The sequence below is a fragment of the Aquarana catesbeiana genome, linkage group LG13 (assembly GCF_042186555.1).
Source record: "Aquarana catesbeiana isolate 2022-GZ linkage group LG13, ASM4218655v1, whole genome shotgun sequence".
Taxonomy (NCBI): Eukaryota; Metazoa; Chordata; class Amphibia; order Anura; family Ranidae; genus Aquarana; species Aquarana catesbeiana.
In genome coordinates this window covers 12607334-12625217 of record NC_133336.1, presented here as the reverse complement: position 1 = coordinate 12625217, position 17884 = coordinate 12607334, and the positions used below count along the sequence as shown (strand labels likewise).

At 42.1% G+C, this 17884-nt stretch overlaps 1 protein-coding gene across 1 annotated transcript in view; it reads left to right on the top strand.

The window, feature by feature from the left end:
- The window catches only part of CLMN (calmin), a 175101-nt gene that overhangs the window by 106264 nt on the left and 50953 nt on the right, over positions 1 to 17884 (top strand). The window contains 1 exon segment of the mRNA XM_073610631.1: positions 11283 to 11344. Coding sequence (XP_073466732.1) covers positions 11283 to 11344 — 62 coding nt within the window.

Below are 17884 nucleotides of genomic sequence, written 5' to 3'. Positions count from 1 at the left end.
CAGTGTAAATTTGCTGTCCCCTCAAAATAACTCAACATACAGCCATTAATGTCTAAACCACTGGCAACAAAAGTGAGTACACCCCTAAGTGAAAATCTCCAAATTGGGCCCAATTAGGCAAGGTCTCAGATGTGAATGGGGAGCAGGTGTGTTAAATTTGGTGTTATCGCTCTCGCTCTCTCATACTGGTCACTAGAAGTTCAACATGGCACCTCATGGCAAAGAACTCTCTGAGGATCTGAAAAAAAGAATTGTTGCTCTACATAAAGATGGCCTAGGCTATAAGAAGATTGCAAAGACCTTGAAACTGAGCTGCAGCACGGTGGCCAAGACCATACAGAGGTATAACAACAGGACAGGTTCCACTCAGAACAGGCCTCGCCATGGTCGACCAAAGAGGTTGAGGTCACGTGCTCAGCGTCATATCCAGAGGTTGTCTTTGGGAAATAGATGTATGAGTGCTGCCAGCATTGCTGCAGAGGTTGAAGGGGTGGGGGGGTCAGCCTGTCAGTGCTCAGACCATACGCCGCACACTGCATCAAATTGGTCTGCATGGCTGTCATCCCAGAAGGAAGCCTCTTCTAAAGATAATGCACAAGAAAGTCCGCAAACAGTTTGCTGAAGACAAGCAGACTAAGGACATGGATTACTGGAACCATGTCCTGTGGTCTTATGAGACCAAGATAAACTTATTTGGTTCAGATGGTGACAAGCGTGTGTGGGGGCAACCAGGTGAGGAGGACAAAGACAAGTGTGTCTTGTCTACAGTCAAGCATGGTGGTGGGAGTGTCATTGTCTGGGGCTGCATGAGTGCTGCCGGCACTGGGGAGCTACAGTTCATTGAGGGAACCATGAATGCCAACATGTACTGTGACATCCTTTCTTAGGAGTGGCAGCAGTCACAGAATAATTTGCGTGCAATGGTCCCCATGTCAGGGCACGGTCTCATGAATATACTCTTTGTAAGACTGGAGGCCACCATGTTCTTTCTTCGAGGGGGACTTCCGGTCATGTGACCTCTCCATAGTTTATTTCCGATCAGCAGTGACCTGATCACATGACTGCTATCCTGTGACCTCCCACCTGCTCTTCCCATTTTGCCCGCATTTATTCGATCTATTACCAGGATTTATACAGAGCTGGTCATTTATACATCACTTTACATGTCACATCAGTTCCTCTGCTCAAGGAGCTTACAATCTAAGGTCCATATCTCTTTAAAGCGTTTGCCCAGTCTCCTGTAAAAAATAAATAAATAAAAGCCAGCAGCTACAAAAACGAAGAACTTCCGCTTCCAATTTAGGTCAAGGGTCTTCAAACTTTCGAAACAAAAGGCCAGTTTACTGTCTTTCGGGGGGGGGGGGTTAGAAAAAATCCCGTCAGTGGTAAAAAATATAATACCCCATAGTTTGTTTCAGGGGGAGTAATTACACCCCATCATTGGTGTCAGTGAGAGGAATTGTGCCCCATCGTTGATGTTATTGGGCCCCATTGTTGGTGTCTTCGGGAGGAATTTCACCCAGTCATTGATGTCATTGGGCTCCATCCTTGGTGTCATTGGGAGGAAGCGCACCCCATCATTGATGTCATTGGGCCCCATTGTTGGTGTTAATGGGAGGAATTGTACCCCATCATTGGTGTCAGTGAGAGGAATTGTGCCCCAACGTTGATGTCATTGGGCCCCATTGTTGGTGTCAGTGGGAGGAATTGTGCCCCATCAGTGGTGTCATTGGGAGGAATTGTGCCCCATCATTGGTGTCAGTGAGAGGAATTGTGCCCCAACGTTGATGTCATTGGGCCCCATTGTTGGTGTCATTGGGAGGAATTGTGCCCCCTTTCATTGTGGTCAGTGGAGGCAATTTTGTCCATTGTTGGTATCGGTGAACAAAATAGTGCCCCCAGGACCCTATAAAAACAAGAAGAGGGCCACATCTGGCCCCCGGGTTTGGAGACCACTGGCCTAGGTTGTCCGAGCAGAAGTAGGAGCGGGTACCTGTCAAAATCGGGTACCTGCTCCTCAAAAGTGATAATTCTTCAAGAGGAGCAGGGGACGAGTCCTCAAAGTGGAACTTCCAGTTTGGGTTTGTTTCCAATGATCATCAGCTCTATCTAGTGGCCATAATGCAGTATTTTCCTCTTTGAGGCAAGCCATGAAAAGAAAAAAGACATCAGAAAAATGCATTTAAAAAAAATTATAAATTGATTTGCATTTTAATGAGTAAAATAAGTATTTGATTATTTGACCCCTTAGCAAAACATGACTTAATAGCTGGTGGCAAAACCCTTGTTGGCAATCACAGAGGTCAGACGTTTCTTGTAGTTGGCCACCAGGTTTGCACACATCTCAGGAGGGATTTTGTCCTCTTTGCAGATCCTCTCCAAGTCATTAAGATTTCCAGGCTGACATTTGGTAACTCGAACCTTCAGCTCCTTCCACATATTTTCTATGGGATTAAGGTCTGGAGACAGGCTAGGCCACTCTAGAACCCTAATGTGCTTCTTATTGAGCCACTCCTTTGTTGTCTTGGCCGTGTGTTTTGGGTCATTGTCATGCTGAAATACCCATCCATGACCCATTTTCAATGCCCTGGCTGAGGGAAGGAGGTTCTCACCCAAGATTTGACCGTACATGGACCCGTCCATCATCCCTTTTGATATGGTGAAGTTGTCCTGTCCCCTTAGCAAAAAAACACTCCCAATGTTTCCACCTCTGTGGAGGGGGGGTGTTCTTGGGGTCATAAGCAGCATTCCTCCTCCTCCAAACACAGCGAGTTGAGTTGATGCCAAAGAGCTCGATTTTGGTCTCATCTGACCACAACACTTTCCCCCAGTTCTCCTCTGAATCATTCAGATGTTCATTAGCAAACTTCAGACAGACCTGTACATGTGATTTATTGAGCAGGGGGACCTTTTGGGGGCTGCAGGATTTCAGTCCTTCACGGTGTAGTGTGTTACCAATTGTGTTCTTGGTGACTATGGTCCCAGCTTCCTTGAGATCATTGCCAAGATTCTCCCGTGTAGTTCTGGGCTGATTCTCCTGATCATTGGACCTCCACGAGGTGAGATCTTGTATGGAGCCCCAGACCGAGGGAGATTGACAGTTATTTTGTGTTTCTTCCATTTGCGAATAATTGCACCAACTGTTGTCACCCTCTCATCACCCTGCTTGGCGATGGTCTTGTAGCCCATTCCAGCCTTGTGTAGGTCTACAATCTTGTCCCCGACATCCTTGGGCAGCTCTTTGGTGTTGGCCATGGTGGAGAGATTGGAATCTGATTGATTGCTTCTGGGGACAGGTGTCTTTTTTACAGGTAACAAGCTGAGATTAGGAGGACTCGCTTTAGGAGAGTGCTCCTAATCTCAGCTTGTTACCTGTTGTAATGGAAATTTGTACGTTCTGTATATAATTGTATTGTATTTTGTATGTATTGCACACTGCCCTCACTGTGCACGGCACTAATAATGTTTTCAGTAAATGTTTACATTCTTTCGAGTCCTGATTAGAATTAGCCTGCCTATGTAACGCCCCTTGTTACCATAAATGTACAATTGTAATATTAATGTGATACCTACGTAATCATGTGCATAAAAACCTTCAATTGCGTCATAATAAAGCAGAACAGTAATTTGGAAAGATGCTGAGCGTATCTTTTGTGTCTGTTCCCTACTGCAGTAGTTATTATTAATTTGGAACCACTAATCAATATGAGGATAGGAGTTGCCTATCATCAATTTAACCGAGTCATGCATGGCGAGCTTTGCCTTAGGAGGGGATTCCAGGTGACCCTGAGTATCCGAAACGAGGAGCTTGAGACGATCCGGGAATTTCTGATAATCAGCCGGCTGAGGTAAGCCTTTTGCTTACATTTGAGTTATCAGACTTCCTTGATCGGTAAGGCATTTTCGGGACAAAGGGTACCTATTTTACTCCCCTTAATCGAACTGTATTGATTGGTGGTTATATGTTATGTTGTCACTGTCTACTGTCCATCGGAGTGTTATAAATAAGAAAGGGAAGAATAGTACTGTTCACAGGTATATGTAGTACATCTGCTAGATAAAGTAGTTTAGAGGCAAGAGGGTATAGGCACAAGTAGAGAAGAGAGAAGACTGGCCAGTCATTATGGGCATTGAATTAAGTAAGGGAATGAAGGGTAAGAGACCCTCAAAAATGCCCAGCGCAAGAGAAGCGCTATATATGAACCGAAGGTGTGGTTCCGCCTATACTGAGCCCCTATATTAATGGTTAAAGTGGACAGAGATCCACAATAGGTAATTGGGTTACCAAGGTCCACAGGGACTAAGACTAATGCAGAGTAAACAGCTAGAGAAACAAGTTATCTATGTGAGCAGGATGGATCAAGGGTGACATTAACACTAGACAGAAAGGGACATTTTCATGTTAAGTTGTGGGATGAATTTGGGGTCAGGCACTACTAGTAAAAGTCAGAAACAGAGAAATGAGAGTTAAAACAGAATACTTTATATGTTGTCAGAGAGGGAAGATGGGATGAGCACTGTGGCTCCCCATCTGATCATAGAATCATAGAATCATAGAAGCTAGATATAAAAGTTATTTAAACAAAATAAGGAAAGCAGAATTTAGGCAGGGAAATATTAAAGAGTTAAAAGAAAGTGAGAGAATGATATGCACATGTTGTGTACAAATGGGAAAAATGTATGTGCGAATGCTGGGACCTTTAGTTCTATTGCTTGTGTGTGTCATGTACGCAGATGTGACCCCCTCCTTTGTGCTCTCCTGAAAGAAATGTGGCTGGGATGAGAGGTTAGTGATAAGCTGGAAGGACATCATGCCAATTTCTGTTTTTTAGACAAAACATTTATAACAAAATGTGCCGGGTTAACGAATCTAATGGTAAACAATGTGATCACAATTATTTTGAATCTGTTTTCCAAACACGGTAAAATGAAGGTTACATTTAACCGTGTATTACACAAATTGAATATCCTTTGATAGTGGAAACAGTGCATTTAAAAAAGGGAAATTAAGTAAAATTAAGTAATAATGAGTATTAATTTCTAATATGAGTTTAACAATTATATAGATATATTGAAACTGGTTTAGACAACCTTTGGTTGGAAATGAAATCCAGGTTATTGGGGAAATTTGTAAAAATGGGATTAGTTTAGATTAAGATAACAATTTTGTAATTTTACATTTATACAATAAGCCCTTATTGAGAGAAAAAAAAGATTAAGATGAGGTTGTTATTTGGAATAAAGCTGCCATAATATTTAACAAAGCCAAGATGGATGGGATACATAAGAAGTTCTTCTACAAAAATGATATTGTAAGGTTTTTGATAATAACTTGATGTGCGGTCCATGATGTAAGAGTAATAATAAATAAAATTTAAATATAACAGTCCCATCACATCAAGTCCACACACCCTGTTAGGATAGATGCCACCTGCAGCCAGTTGTGTTATAGTTTTTGATGCTTTCTGGTCCATCATACAGATTATTGATCCTTTTGTTTTTATTTATTTTTATTTTTGAAATCCAAAGCAGAATGTGTGGATTGTGAAATGATGTGCCCCTTTTTCTTGTAAAGTACAGTGGTATAAGCAGAAGAATATTTTGGATTTATGGGCATCTCTCCATGACCGCAGGGTATTGTTATCATTTATTATAATATTGCCAGGAAGAAGTTGTCTTTTGAAACATGAAACTGGAGTTCTTACACAAATAGCATGATAGAAAACAAGCCATTGTAATATATTCATGCAAGCTGGACCCAGTAATGAAGGGTTCATCCTGATATATCAGAGCTGTAGCTTTTATGCAAAGGTGCTATTAGACAAAGTTAGATATTGTTTTGGTCAATGGTCCGACATTCTGCGCAGCAAATATACAGATAACTAAATGTTTGTCTAATGAAAGGTTTAAAATATGAGTTTATTTATGTACAAATCTAACAATGAAAAATGTGGACATTTATTCAAAAGAAAGGAAAAACCACATGTGTTAAATTGATGGTGTAGGAATCAGTTGCTGTGAGCCCAGTGAGGGACACACTCCCTGAAGACCCAGATATTACATTTTTTGTAGATTTGAGTATGCAGTTTATCACCCAGAAAGATACCCTGTATTCAAAGTCATTGGATCCTTTTTGCCCAGCTCAAGAAGCAGAGCTCCATGTTTTAGCAAAGCCTGTGAGCTATAAAAAGAGTGTATATTTATATAGATAGTCGAGATATAGAGAGCTTTTGGTTCCATTTGAAGGGCCAGAAGTTTGTTTTTACTTCGGCAGGTAAACCAATAAAGCATGCCAAGTTAATTTGATTGGCTGTTTTCAGCCTTCCAGCTTCTTGCTGAGGTAGCCATATTAACTTTCACACATGGAAGTAGACCAGGTGACTCTAAGGATGCTGCATTTACAGCCCCGGACACTTGATGGGTCTGTGCAACTCACAGATTCCACCCTAGTTCTGGCCCAGTATAGCTGGGATTAATAATTCAACTTTAAGGACCCCAGAACGAGAAGAACAAGTGGTCCACAGGGGGCAACTTCTTATGAAACAGGACTTTGGAAAAAGTGATCATTTATGTCTGTCAGCCACTCTTTTCCCTCCAGCTTGACACATGGACCGTGTCATGAGTCACAAGCAGTTATGGCTGCCTTAGTAAATGAGCATGGGATAGAGCCAGGGTTCTCCACAGTTGTTTTTATAACATACCACTTCTTGTTTTACCTGTTACCAAAGGTGTTACCAAAAGCTGAACATCCCTCCCAGAGATTACAAAAAAGATATATCCAGATGCCCAAGTCAGGATCTTACGAGTATGCATTTTGTCTGTATGGACATGTTTTTTGGATGTAAAGTGGCAAATGCTACTGCAAAGGCCACAGTAAAAAGTGTTATCAGAAGTAGTTTGTAAGTACAGAGTGCCAGAAAGTACAGAGAGTAACAGAGGAAATCATTTTTTATAGGAGAGTCCTTAATAGAAGTTTTGAGGTTTTATTTTTACACCCCTACTGTCTACAATGTAGCGGACAAAGTAGAGTAAGAAACTAGAAAACTTTTGCCTGAATGTTTTCTTATATTTTATGAAGCCCCTAAGGGGGATGTTGGACTCTCTCCCTATGGGATTTGGTTTGGGAGTGTGTTACTCACTTGCTTATATTTTGTCTCAGCAGCTGAAGTCCTTCATTCGGATCTCATAGAGAATGTTGCTGATCTTTTAAGGTTTTTTACAAACTCATTTATGTGTTTTCTCCCTAATTCCAGATCCTAAAAGTTTGGAAGGATCTAAAACTAAAGCCAGGTGACTTTTGGATTGTTAAGAGACATTTATATATAAGGAAATGTTTGGAGACTCAATACTGCATCTATTTCATGTACAGTTTTTGCAAAACTTGAAGGAAAAGTCACCTGGATCCACACCAGACACTGCAAAAATGACTAAATTAAAGAAATCTCTGTGTTTGATTTGTTTCCCTCTTGTGATCACAGTCTAGGGTACTTTTTGATTCAATTACTTTAATTGTAAGGGATATATATATTTGAAAAGTAGTTGAAGTCATATTTAGCCATGTTGAAGTCATATTTGTCTTTTGTATGTCTTCCATTATATGTAGAATTGTCTGTGTTTACATATGCTGATAAGTCAGCATGTCCACAATTCAGCTAGAAGGCCATTCTGGCCACAGGAGTGTACAGCCAGTACTCTGTAAATATGTCTTATCAATCATTTGTTTTTCACAATGAAAAGTCATTTTGTAATGAAAAAGTTGCTCAGCTATTATTTTCTCCACAATGGAGTTTTTTTGCCTCTTTGGCCAGGACTACCTCCACCTAAGCGTGTGGAGGTTCCAGGTTAAAGGTGATAGCAGGTATGGTTAGTGATCAAAATATTGATCAAAAGAGGGGAGACTGTAATGGAAATTTGTACGTTCTGTATATAATTGTATTGTATTTTGTATGTATTGCACTCTGCCCTCACTGTGCACGGCACTAATAATGTTTTCAGTAAATGTTTACATTCTTTCGAGTCCTGATTAGAATTAGCCTGCCTATGTAACGCCCCTTGTTACCATAAATGTACAATTGTAATATTAATGTGATACCTACGTAATCATGTGCATAAAAACCTTCAATTGCGTCATAATAAAGCAGAACAGTAATTTGGAAAGATGCTGAGCGTATCTTTTGTGTCTGTTCCCTACTGCAGTAGTTATTATTAATTTGGAACCACTAATCAATATGAGGATAGGAGTTGCCTATCATCAATTTAACCGAGTCACTGTATAGAAGACACCTGGGAGCCAGAAATCTTGATGATCGATAGGGGGTCAAATACTTATTTCACTCATTAAAATGCAAATCAATTTATAACTTTTTTGAAATGCGTTTTTCTGGATATTTTGTTGTTATTTTGTCTCTCTCTGTTATAATAAACCGACCATTAAAATGATAGACTGATCATTTCTTTGTCAGTGGGCAAACGTACAAAATCAGCAGGGGTTAAAATACTTTTTTCCCTCACTGTACATACCTGGAGCTCTATCTTAATCTAGTGATGTTCATGTAAGCAGTGTCTCTCTCGGGTCTCTCTCTCCTCATTGGCTCACACACACAGCAGCGGGGACCATTGGCCAGTAAGCCAATGAGGAGAGTGTGGGGGGTGGGGCCGGGGCACGCTTTGTGAAAGCAGGGCTGTCTTTAATATTGTTAGGACCCTGGGCAAACATTTTCTTAGGGCTCCCGAATTTACCTATCAACTATTTGCAGTTTTAAGAGGCAGCTGCTTTGGGCACCACAACAATGACTGGGCCCGGGGGGGGCAGCTGCCCCTTTTGCCCTGACAGCCCTGTGTGAATTTCACAATATGCAAACTTTGGGCTAACTTTCATGTTTTTTCTTTTTTTTTAAAGTATGAAAGCGTGTTTGAAAAATTGTTGCGCAAATACCGTGCAAGATAAAAAGTGTTTTGCAAAAAATATATATATAATGATTCTACGAGTACCATTGGAAGTCCCAGCATTGATTCTGAGATTACCATTGGAAGTCCTGGCAGGGATTCTAAAGTACCATTGGAAGTCCTGGCACAGATTCTATGAGTACCACTGGAAGTCCTAGCAGGGATTCTGAGATTACCATTAGAAGTCCTGGCAGGGATTCTAGATTACCATTCAAAGTTCTAGCAAAGATTCTACGAGTACCATTGGAAGTCCTGGCATTGATTCTGAGAGTACCATTGGAAGTCTTGACAGGGATTCTGAGAGTACTATTGGAAGTTCTGGCAGGGATTCTAGAGTACCATTGTGTGAATTTCACAATATGCAAAAAAAATGGGCTAACTTTCATGTTTTTTCTTTTTTTTTAAAGTATGAAAGCGTGTTTGAAAAATTGTTGCGCAAATACCGTGCAAGATAAAAAGTGTTTGCAAAAAATATATATATAAAGTTTGGGGGTTCTATTTAATTTTCTAGCAAAAAAATGATGATTTTTACATGTAGGAGAGAAGAGTCAGAATTGGCCTGGGTAGGAAGTGGTTAAAGTACACGTTCGTCGCTGCAAATACACCCAAAATCCTGGGGCGTACCTGTAATTTTCATTGAATGGTATAAAGGAGATTTCAGTCTTTGAGGTATAATAAATCTAATACATATAATTATAGTATATATAGTACAGAGAATGTATGGGCCGTTGCCTGTATAGCGGGGGGGGCGGTAACATCACAGCTCTACCGCTGACGTCCCGCCTTCCTGCAGGTGGTGGTATAACGGGGTAATAAAAAGTTCTGCTTTATCACAAATCCGACTTTTAACTGCAGTAATTATCTCCACTGACAGCACCGGAGCTCCGGTGACATGAAGAACCTATTCCAGGAAAACTCCACTGTATCTGTTCTTTTCATAATCCCCTTCCAGGAGATTCCTCATTCCTGTATAATTAAGGCCGTTCTGCCGCTGCGTCAGAGCGATCGTATTGTCACGGCTTCATTTTTAAAAAATGATCAAAGTTTGACTTATTTTATAAAAAAAAATTATGAAATTCATTTTAATCGATACATCAAATCATCAGATGCAAACCCGCTTCGTATAAAAGTATTACGTTTCTTGATATTAAAGCAGGATTCAAACTTGTGCGTTATCACTAGACACGTGCAATTCCATTCGTTCCGAATTCGTTTTTTAACGAAAAATGGAACATTGTTATTATTAGTTAGTTATTCTTTTGGATTTTCTTTCTTATTTTGGGACTTTCGAATTTATGGGTTTTCGAATTTACGAATTGCGATCATAACGAATGACCAAAAAAAAAAAAAGATCGAAACGAAAACAAACTAATTTTTCGGCAGTGCACATGTCTAGTTATCACTGCGCACCGCGGTGCCCGCTACACTTTGCTGCGTCAAGGTGCCATTTGTTTCGAATGAAGGAAATTTTAGAGAATGGCGCAGGTTGGGATACAGCTCATCCTACACATGAATGTGCTAAAGGAGTATAAGGTTATGTTAAAAGTCCATAAATCCAAAGACTTTCATGGCAGCTCCTTAAAGCGGTGGCAAACCGCTAAACCGCTGAAAAATAACAAACAAATTGCAAGACAATAGCATAATGTGCTAGTATGTACCTTAGAACAAAGCCCCCGAAGCGGTGCTCGGTCACCGCTGAGGGGGCTGACATGTTCCCTCAGCGTCTCTTCCCGGGTTCGCGGCGGATCGTGCCAGAACTTGCCGGAACGGAGGGTGACGTCATCGCGGCTCCGGCGCTGTGAGTGAGTCACCCTCCATTCCGGCGCGATCCGCCGGATCTTCTGAGCGCATGGACTGCGCAGGGCCGGAAGTGACGTCTCACCTGGGCGGGCCTCAATGTGGGGGGGGGGACAAAAACATGTGTAGCAACTCCTCCCACATTGTGGCCCTCCCAGATGTGAAGTGTGAAGGATTATACTTATTTCCTATGAGCCTCTGCGCCATCTAGTGACCATAATGCAGTATTTTCCTGAATCAATCTTATTTTAGTGAATGAATGCAATTTGATCTGTGGAGGAAATAGAAAAACTTTTGATTTTTTGATTTTGCCCCATCTTCTGTGAGTTTTGATTTGATTTTTTATATATATATATACACACACCAAAAACTTTAGTAAAGACCCTTATCATAGGGTCACCTTGGATTGTTTTATTGAAAAATGAAAATTTAAAAATCTTGAAAGTGTTAAACCTCTATGAGATTGTAGAGATGTGATTTCCATAGACCTTTGTCTCTTGTGCTCATCGGCTCTTCTTCTTTTTTTTTTTTCATTCTAGCTGAACGGGAAAATGTACAGAAAAGAACGTTTACACGATGGATGAACCTTCATCTGGAAAAGGTGCGATGAGATATCACTTCTGTTAAAACATTTCTCCTGCAAACATTTTAAAAAATTATCCTTTAATCCCACTACATAATAATTTAATAATGAAAAAATATATTTTATTATCACAAAAAGTGATTCCTCTCACTTCTTATTCCTTTGATGCCATACCATTCAAAGTCCTGGCATTGATTCTGAGAGCACCACTGGAAGTCCTGGCAGGGATTCTGCGAGTACCATTGGAAGTCCCAGCATTGATTCTGAGAGTACCATTGGAAGTCCTGGCAGGGCTTCTAAAGTACCATAAGAAGTCCTGGCACAGATTCTATGAGTACCACTGGAAGTCCTGGCATTGATTCTGAGATTACCATTGGAAGTCTTGACAGGGATTCTGAGAGTACTATTGGAAGTCCTGGCACAGATTCTATGAGTACCACTGGAAGTCCTGGCAGGGATTCTGAGAGTACCATTAGAAGTCCTGGCAGGGATTCTAAATTACCATTCAAAGTCCTGGCATTGATTCTCAGAGTACCATTGGAAGTCTTGACAGGGATTCTGAGAGTACTATTGGAAGTCCTGGCAGGGATTCTAAAGTACCTTAGGAAGTCCTGGCACAGATTCTACGAGTACCATTTAAAGTCCTGGCATGGATTCCAAGAGTAACATTGACAGTCCTGGCAGGGTTTCTGAGAGCAACACAGGAAGTCCTGGCAGGTTTTCTACAAGTACCATTCAAAGTCCTGGCAAGGATTCTGAGAATACCATTGACAGTCCTGGCAAGGATTCTGGGAGCACCATAGGAAGTCCTGGCAGGGATTCTACAAGTACCATCCAAAGGTACCTTTTGAAGTCCTGGCAGGGATTCTGAGAGTACCATTGGAAGTCCTGGCAGGAGATCTATGAGTACTATTGAAAGTCCTGGCAGGGATTTTGAGAGTACCATTGGAAGTTCTGGCAGGGATTCTATGAGTACCATTGGAAGTCCTGGCAGGGATTCTGAGAATACCTTTGGAAGTCCTGGCAGGGATTCTGTGAGTACCATTGGAAGTCCTGGCAGAGATTCTATAAGTACCACTGGAAGTTCTGGCAGAGATTCTGGAAGTACCATTGGATATTCTGGAAGAGATTCTACGAGTACCATTCAAAGTCCTGGCAAGAATTCTACGAGTACCATTGGAAGTCCTGCCATTGATTCTGAGAGTTCCATTGGAAGTCCTGGCAGGGATTCTGGGGGTACCAGTGGAAGTCCTGGCAGAGATTGTATGAGTTCCATTGGAAGTCCTGGCAGGGATTCTACGAGTTCCATTGGAAGTCCTGGCAGGGATTCTGGGGGTGCCAGTGGAAGTCCTGGCAGAGATTGTATGAGTTCCATTGGAAGTCCTGGCAGGGATTCTATGGGTTCCATTGGAAGTCCTGGCAGGGATTCTGGGAGTACCAGTGGAAGTCCTGGCAGGGATTCTGTGAGTTCCATTGGAATTCCTTGCAGGGATTTCAAGTGCCAGCCAATTGATAGAGTCATGTTTCATAGATAAATCCTGCATAACGCAGGATGAATAATTGGGTCATATATGTAATATAGAGACACCTTAGCATGGACCTCGTGGGAGGGGCAGAGACACAAATAATTTCAGAGAAAGTATTTTTATTGGGTATTACATACTATATAAGAAGTTGGTGGTGGTCCCCTCAAACCTCAAACATCAATTTCGAATGTAGTTGACCTTTAACAGTGAAAGATGGTCGTTCCATCCCATGAAGATCTCTCAATTCAAGGACCTGATTGTATCAACTACCTGAACAGATCCTCCCACCAATGGATACCCATCACTGGCAGCCATCAGTCCCTCTACTGAAAGATATTGGCTTTGGTACAGGTTATTAGTGAAAGGACGATATCTAGATGAAGCTCATGTGAGATGCAGGGGCTCCTATGTGCAGGAAAAAAGAGTTGTATTTTTGGACGGAATGTAGACTGCGCCCCCCCCCCCCCCCCGCTCAACCCTGCTAGCCTTCACCTGTCAAAGTGAAATCATTTGTTGGGACGTCTGCTCTCGGGAATAACAAGAGCCAAAAAATCCATCACCGAGCTTCCGTCTACAATTGTACAGGGACAGATTGTGAAATCCAGTTAATGAATCACAGAGGCTGAGGGTGGGGGGGGGCATTAAAGCAAACTCGGGGCAAGCCCTAGAGATTTACGTGAGTCTATAGACTGGCTGAACTTATTTTAAAACGTGAATAAAGAACACAGGGGGGTCTATTTATATAAAATAAATGAAAAGCCAAAGAAACTGAATGCACATTCGTTCGGTGTGAATTAACCAGCATTCCCTCATTAGTTGTAGGGATTTCTCTCACAATGTGTAAATCTGTTGTTGTGTGAATGGGGAAACATCGAATGTTCTTAAGGTATTTTCTCTTCTGGTTGAACGTCTAAGACTATTGTTTTAAGCTATTTTTAATGGAATGTTCTTGGGCTGTTGTTTTAGGCTATTATTTTTTTGGGTTGAATGTTCATGAGCTATTGTTTTGGGTTGCTTTTGATGGAATTGAATTTTCGTAGGCTATTGTTTTTACTATTTTTGATGTAATGTTCTTAGACTGTTGCTAAGTCGGTTATATCTTTTGGTTGAATGCTCTGTAGCTATTGTTTTATGTTATTTTTAATGGGACACTGTTAGGTTTTTGTTTTATGTTATTTTTAATGGGACAGTTAGGTTTTTGTTTTATGTTATTTTCTCTGCTGGTTGAATGTTTTTAGACTATTGTTCTAAACTATTTTCTATATAATTCTTGGACTGGTGTTTAGCCTATTATGTCTTCTTGCTGAGTGTTCTTGAGCTATTGTTTTATGTTATTTTTGATTAAACATTGTTACGCTTTTGTGTTATGTTAATACCTCTTCTGGTTGAATGATCGCAGGCTATTTTTGTAGGGTCTTTTTGCTGCAGTGTTCTTGGGCTGTTTTTGGTCCATAAAGTCTTCTGGTTGAATGTTCGTATACTATTGTTCTAGGCTATTTTTGATATAATATTCTTGGGCTGTTATTTAATCTATTATGTATTTTGGTTGAATGTTCTTGAGTTATTGTTTTATTTTTAAAGGAACATTGTTAGTTTTTGATTTTATGTTATTTTCCCTGCTGGTTGAATGTTCTTAGACTATTGTTGAAGGCTATTTTCTATGTAATGTTCCTGGGAAGTTGTTTAGTCATTTATATCTTCTGGTTGAATGTTCTTGAGCTATTGTTTTAGGTTGTTTTTGATGGAATGTTGTTAGGTTTTTGTTTTATGTCATTTTCTCTTCTGCTTGAATCTTCTTAGGCTATTGTTTTCAGCTGTTTTAGATAGAATGTTCTGTAGCTATTGTTTTATGTTATTTTTAATGGACCACTGTTTATGTTGATAGTATTTTCTCTACTGATTAAATGTTCTTAGGCTATTGTTTTAGGCTGTTTTAGATAGAATGTTCTGTAGCTATTGTTTTATGTTATTTTTAATGGACCACTGTTTTTGTTGATAGTATTTTCTCTACTGATTGAATGTTCTTAGGCTAGTGTTTTAGGCTGTTTTTGCTGGAGTATTCTTGGGCTGAATTTGGTCCAATGTGTCTTCTGGTTGAATGTTCTTAGGCTATTGTTTTAGGCTGTTTTTAGATAGAATGTTCTTGGGCTTTTGTTTTTGGCTATTATGTTTTCTGGTTGAATGTTCATGAGGTATTGTTTAAGGTTATTTTTGATGGAACGTTGTTAGGTTCTTGCTTTATGTTATTTTCTCTTCTGGTTAAATGTTCTTGGGCTATTGTTTTAGGCCATTTTCTCTTCCGGGTGAATGTTCTTGGCATATCCTTTTAGCCTATTTTGGTCAAATGTTGTTAGTAAATTTTTTAGGCTATTTCCTTTTCTGGTTGAATGCTCCTGAACTATGGCACAGAGACTTAAAGGGGCATTTTTTTATAAAACAGAGAAGCTGAAAGTCACCAAACTTCCCGGTGTGTGTTTTAAGTGACAGTGATTTTTTTTATTCTTTAGTTTCAACACCTCCCCCCCCCCCCCACACACACACACATTATTATTACACAAAAAGTTTGCAGCAGAGGGATGAGACCAACCATTTACCACTGACAGGGGTGCTTACAATGATCATCTTTTATTTATTCATGTAAAACTTTCAATTTTAAGTGTAAATGCTTGCAAAGTGTGAGCTGGAGTTTAGCTTCAATTTGTTAGTGCATTTAAATCTGCTAGTACATCTAACACTCCTCTCCTCCCAGACTGACAATGCTGCTGTTCAATGGTGTCCAGTGGCGGGGGGTGTTTTTTTTTTTTGGGGGGGGGACGGCAAACAACCACCCCCTTTGGTCAGTGGCATCTCAGTCAGCACCCCCCCCCCTTCCATACCTAAGCAGGCCACGGCGGGCGGTTTGCGGGCTCCGTCAGGCAGCGGTGGGCTTTGGCGGGTTGCAGGTTCCGGCGGCAGTGAGCTTCAATCAGTGGTGGGCGGGCTTTTGTGTCTTCTGTGCGGCTTCTCCCTTCTTCTCCTAGGTGTCCAATAGAATCGCCTGTCCTTTCAGCCAATCGGGTGATGGGTATCAGACCCGCTTCCCAATTGGCTGGGAGGAGGATCAGTGTTGCAACAGCGAATATTCATTCGCTGTTTCAACACACCTGGGTGGGCTCCGGACGCAGTGCTTTGCGCAGTGCTCCACGCCCCGAACCCGCCTCTGGCTCTAATCGGTGCTTCAAACCCCCCCACCCACCCACCCATCCCCGCCATAGGAATTCATGCGCACAGCGTCCTAAAAGAGGCCAGGGAAATGGATTGGGAGGGCGGCGGGGCACGGACAAGGGGGGAGCGGCGCCCGTGCGCCCACAATGGATGGGCCACCCCTGACGGTGTCTCTGTTGCTCCTTCATGCAGAGTGGGGGCGCTCTAACAAAGGAGGTGTGTCACTGGCCAGATCACCAATTGAGAACAGAAGGGAAAAAAGCCCCAAAAGAGAAAACGAATGCAGCCGCCACATCTAACGATTGTTAAGCTGCAATATATGACATTTTTGGTTTGTGGTTTATTTCTGCTTTAATAAAGTATCTCTGTGTGGCACGTCTATAAAAAGAACAAACAGCGCGATGCACTACATTCATTGTATCTGCACCGCTTCCATCCAACCGCGCACAGTGAGTCGCACGCAGAATCGGCTCTAAGGCAGTTTTTTATATGTTATATTGGACTTGCTGTACTTCATCCTGAAAGTATTTCATCTTGCACTTGTTGCTGTGAAAGCTTCCGGCGGTGCTGGGGTAATGGAATAAATAAAAGGTCGACATTCCAGACGCGGCCCGAGTCCTGCAGGCCTGGACTGTGTCAGGTACTGGAGAGCGCCGGTCTCCCCTCTGGTCATTTTCTAGGTTTCCTAAAGAACTGACATTTGGCGTTCTGGGGCCCGCAGTGCAGCTCGTCCAGACAGTGATCGATGGCGGTGAGCGGGGGGGGGGGGCACTGGGGGGGGCGCACAGGCCCTTCTCTGTCTGCCCAGTGTATGTGAGCCTTCGGGATCATGTACAACCTTACATCATGGGTGCACCACACCTTCCACGGAGACCCGTGCCAACACACAAGAGCCACACCGGCTGACAAAGCGCCTTTGTTCTGCCATGTGTGGCTTCCATCGGAGGACGGGACTTTACCTCTCTCACATTTTCCACCTGTTATGTATCGGCTGTCCATTGTTCTATTTTCTAATAGTCTGAAGTAGATATCGACACCAACTGGGTGACCTTTGATTTGCTAAAGCATTGTGTATGATAAGTAATTGATTTTTTTTTATTAATATTTTTTTCGTGCTTTCCCCTTTTTTCATCCTTGTTGGCTTCTGCTGATCTCCTGCTGCCTCTTTGAAACCACTTCCTATCAATATGCACTCCAGGGATGGTTGCATGGAATTTCTCAGGGTGGGTTTCATGATGGTGTCAACAGTGGATTGTGTCATGATGGTGTCAACAGTGGGCCGTGCCATAAAGATGTCAACAGTGGGCTGTGCCATGAAGGTGTCAACTGTAGGCCGCGCAATGATGGTATCAGCAGTGGAATGTGCCGTGATGGTGTCAACAGTGGCCCGTGCCATGATGGTGTCAACAGTAGGCCATGCAATGATGGTGTCAACAGCGGAATGTGTCATGATGGTGTCAACAGTGGCAGTGGGCTGTGCCATAATGGTGTCAACAGTGGGCCGTGCCATGATGGTGTCGAAGGTGGGCCGTGCCATGATGGTGTCAACAGTAGGCTGTGCAATGATGGTGTCAACAGAGGAATGTGCCATGATTGTGTCAACAGTAGGCCATGCTATGATAGAGTCAACATTGGACCGTGCCATAATGGTGACAACAGTGGGCCGTGCCATGATGGCGACCACAGTGGACCATGCCATGATGGTGTCACCAGTGGACTGTGCCATGATGACATCAAAAGTGGATCGTGCCTTGATGGTGTCAACAGTGGACCGTGCCAAGATGGCATCAACAGTGGACCGTGCCTCGATGGTTTTAACAGAGGACCG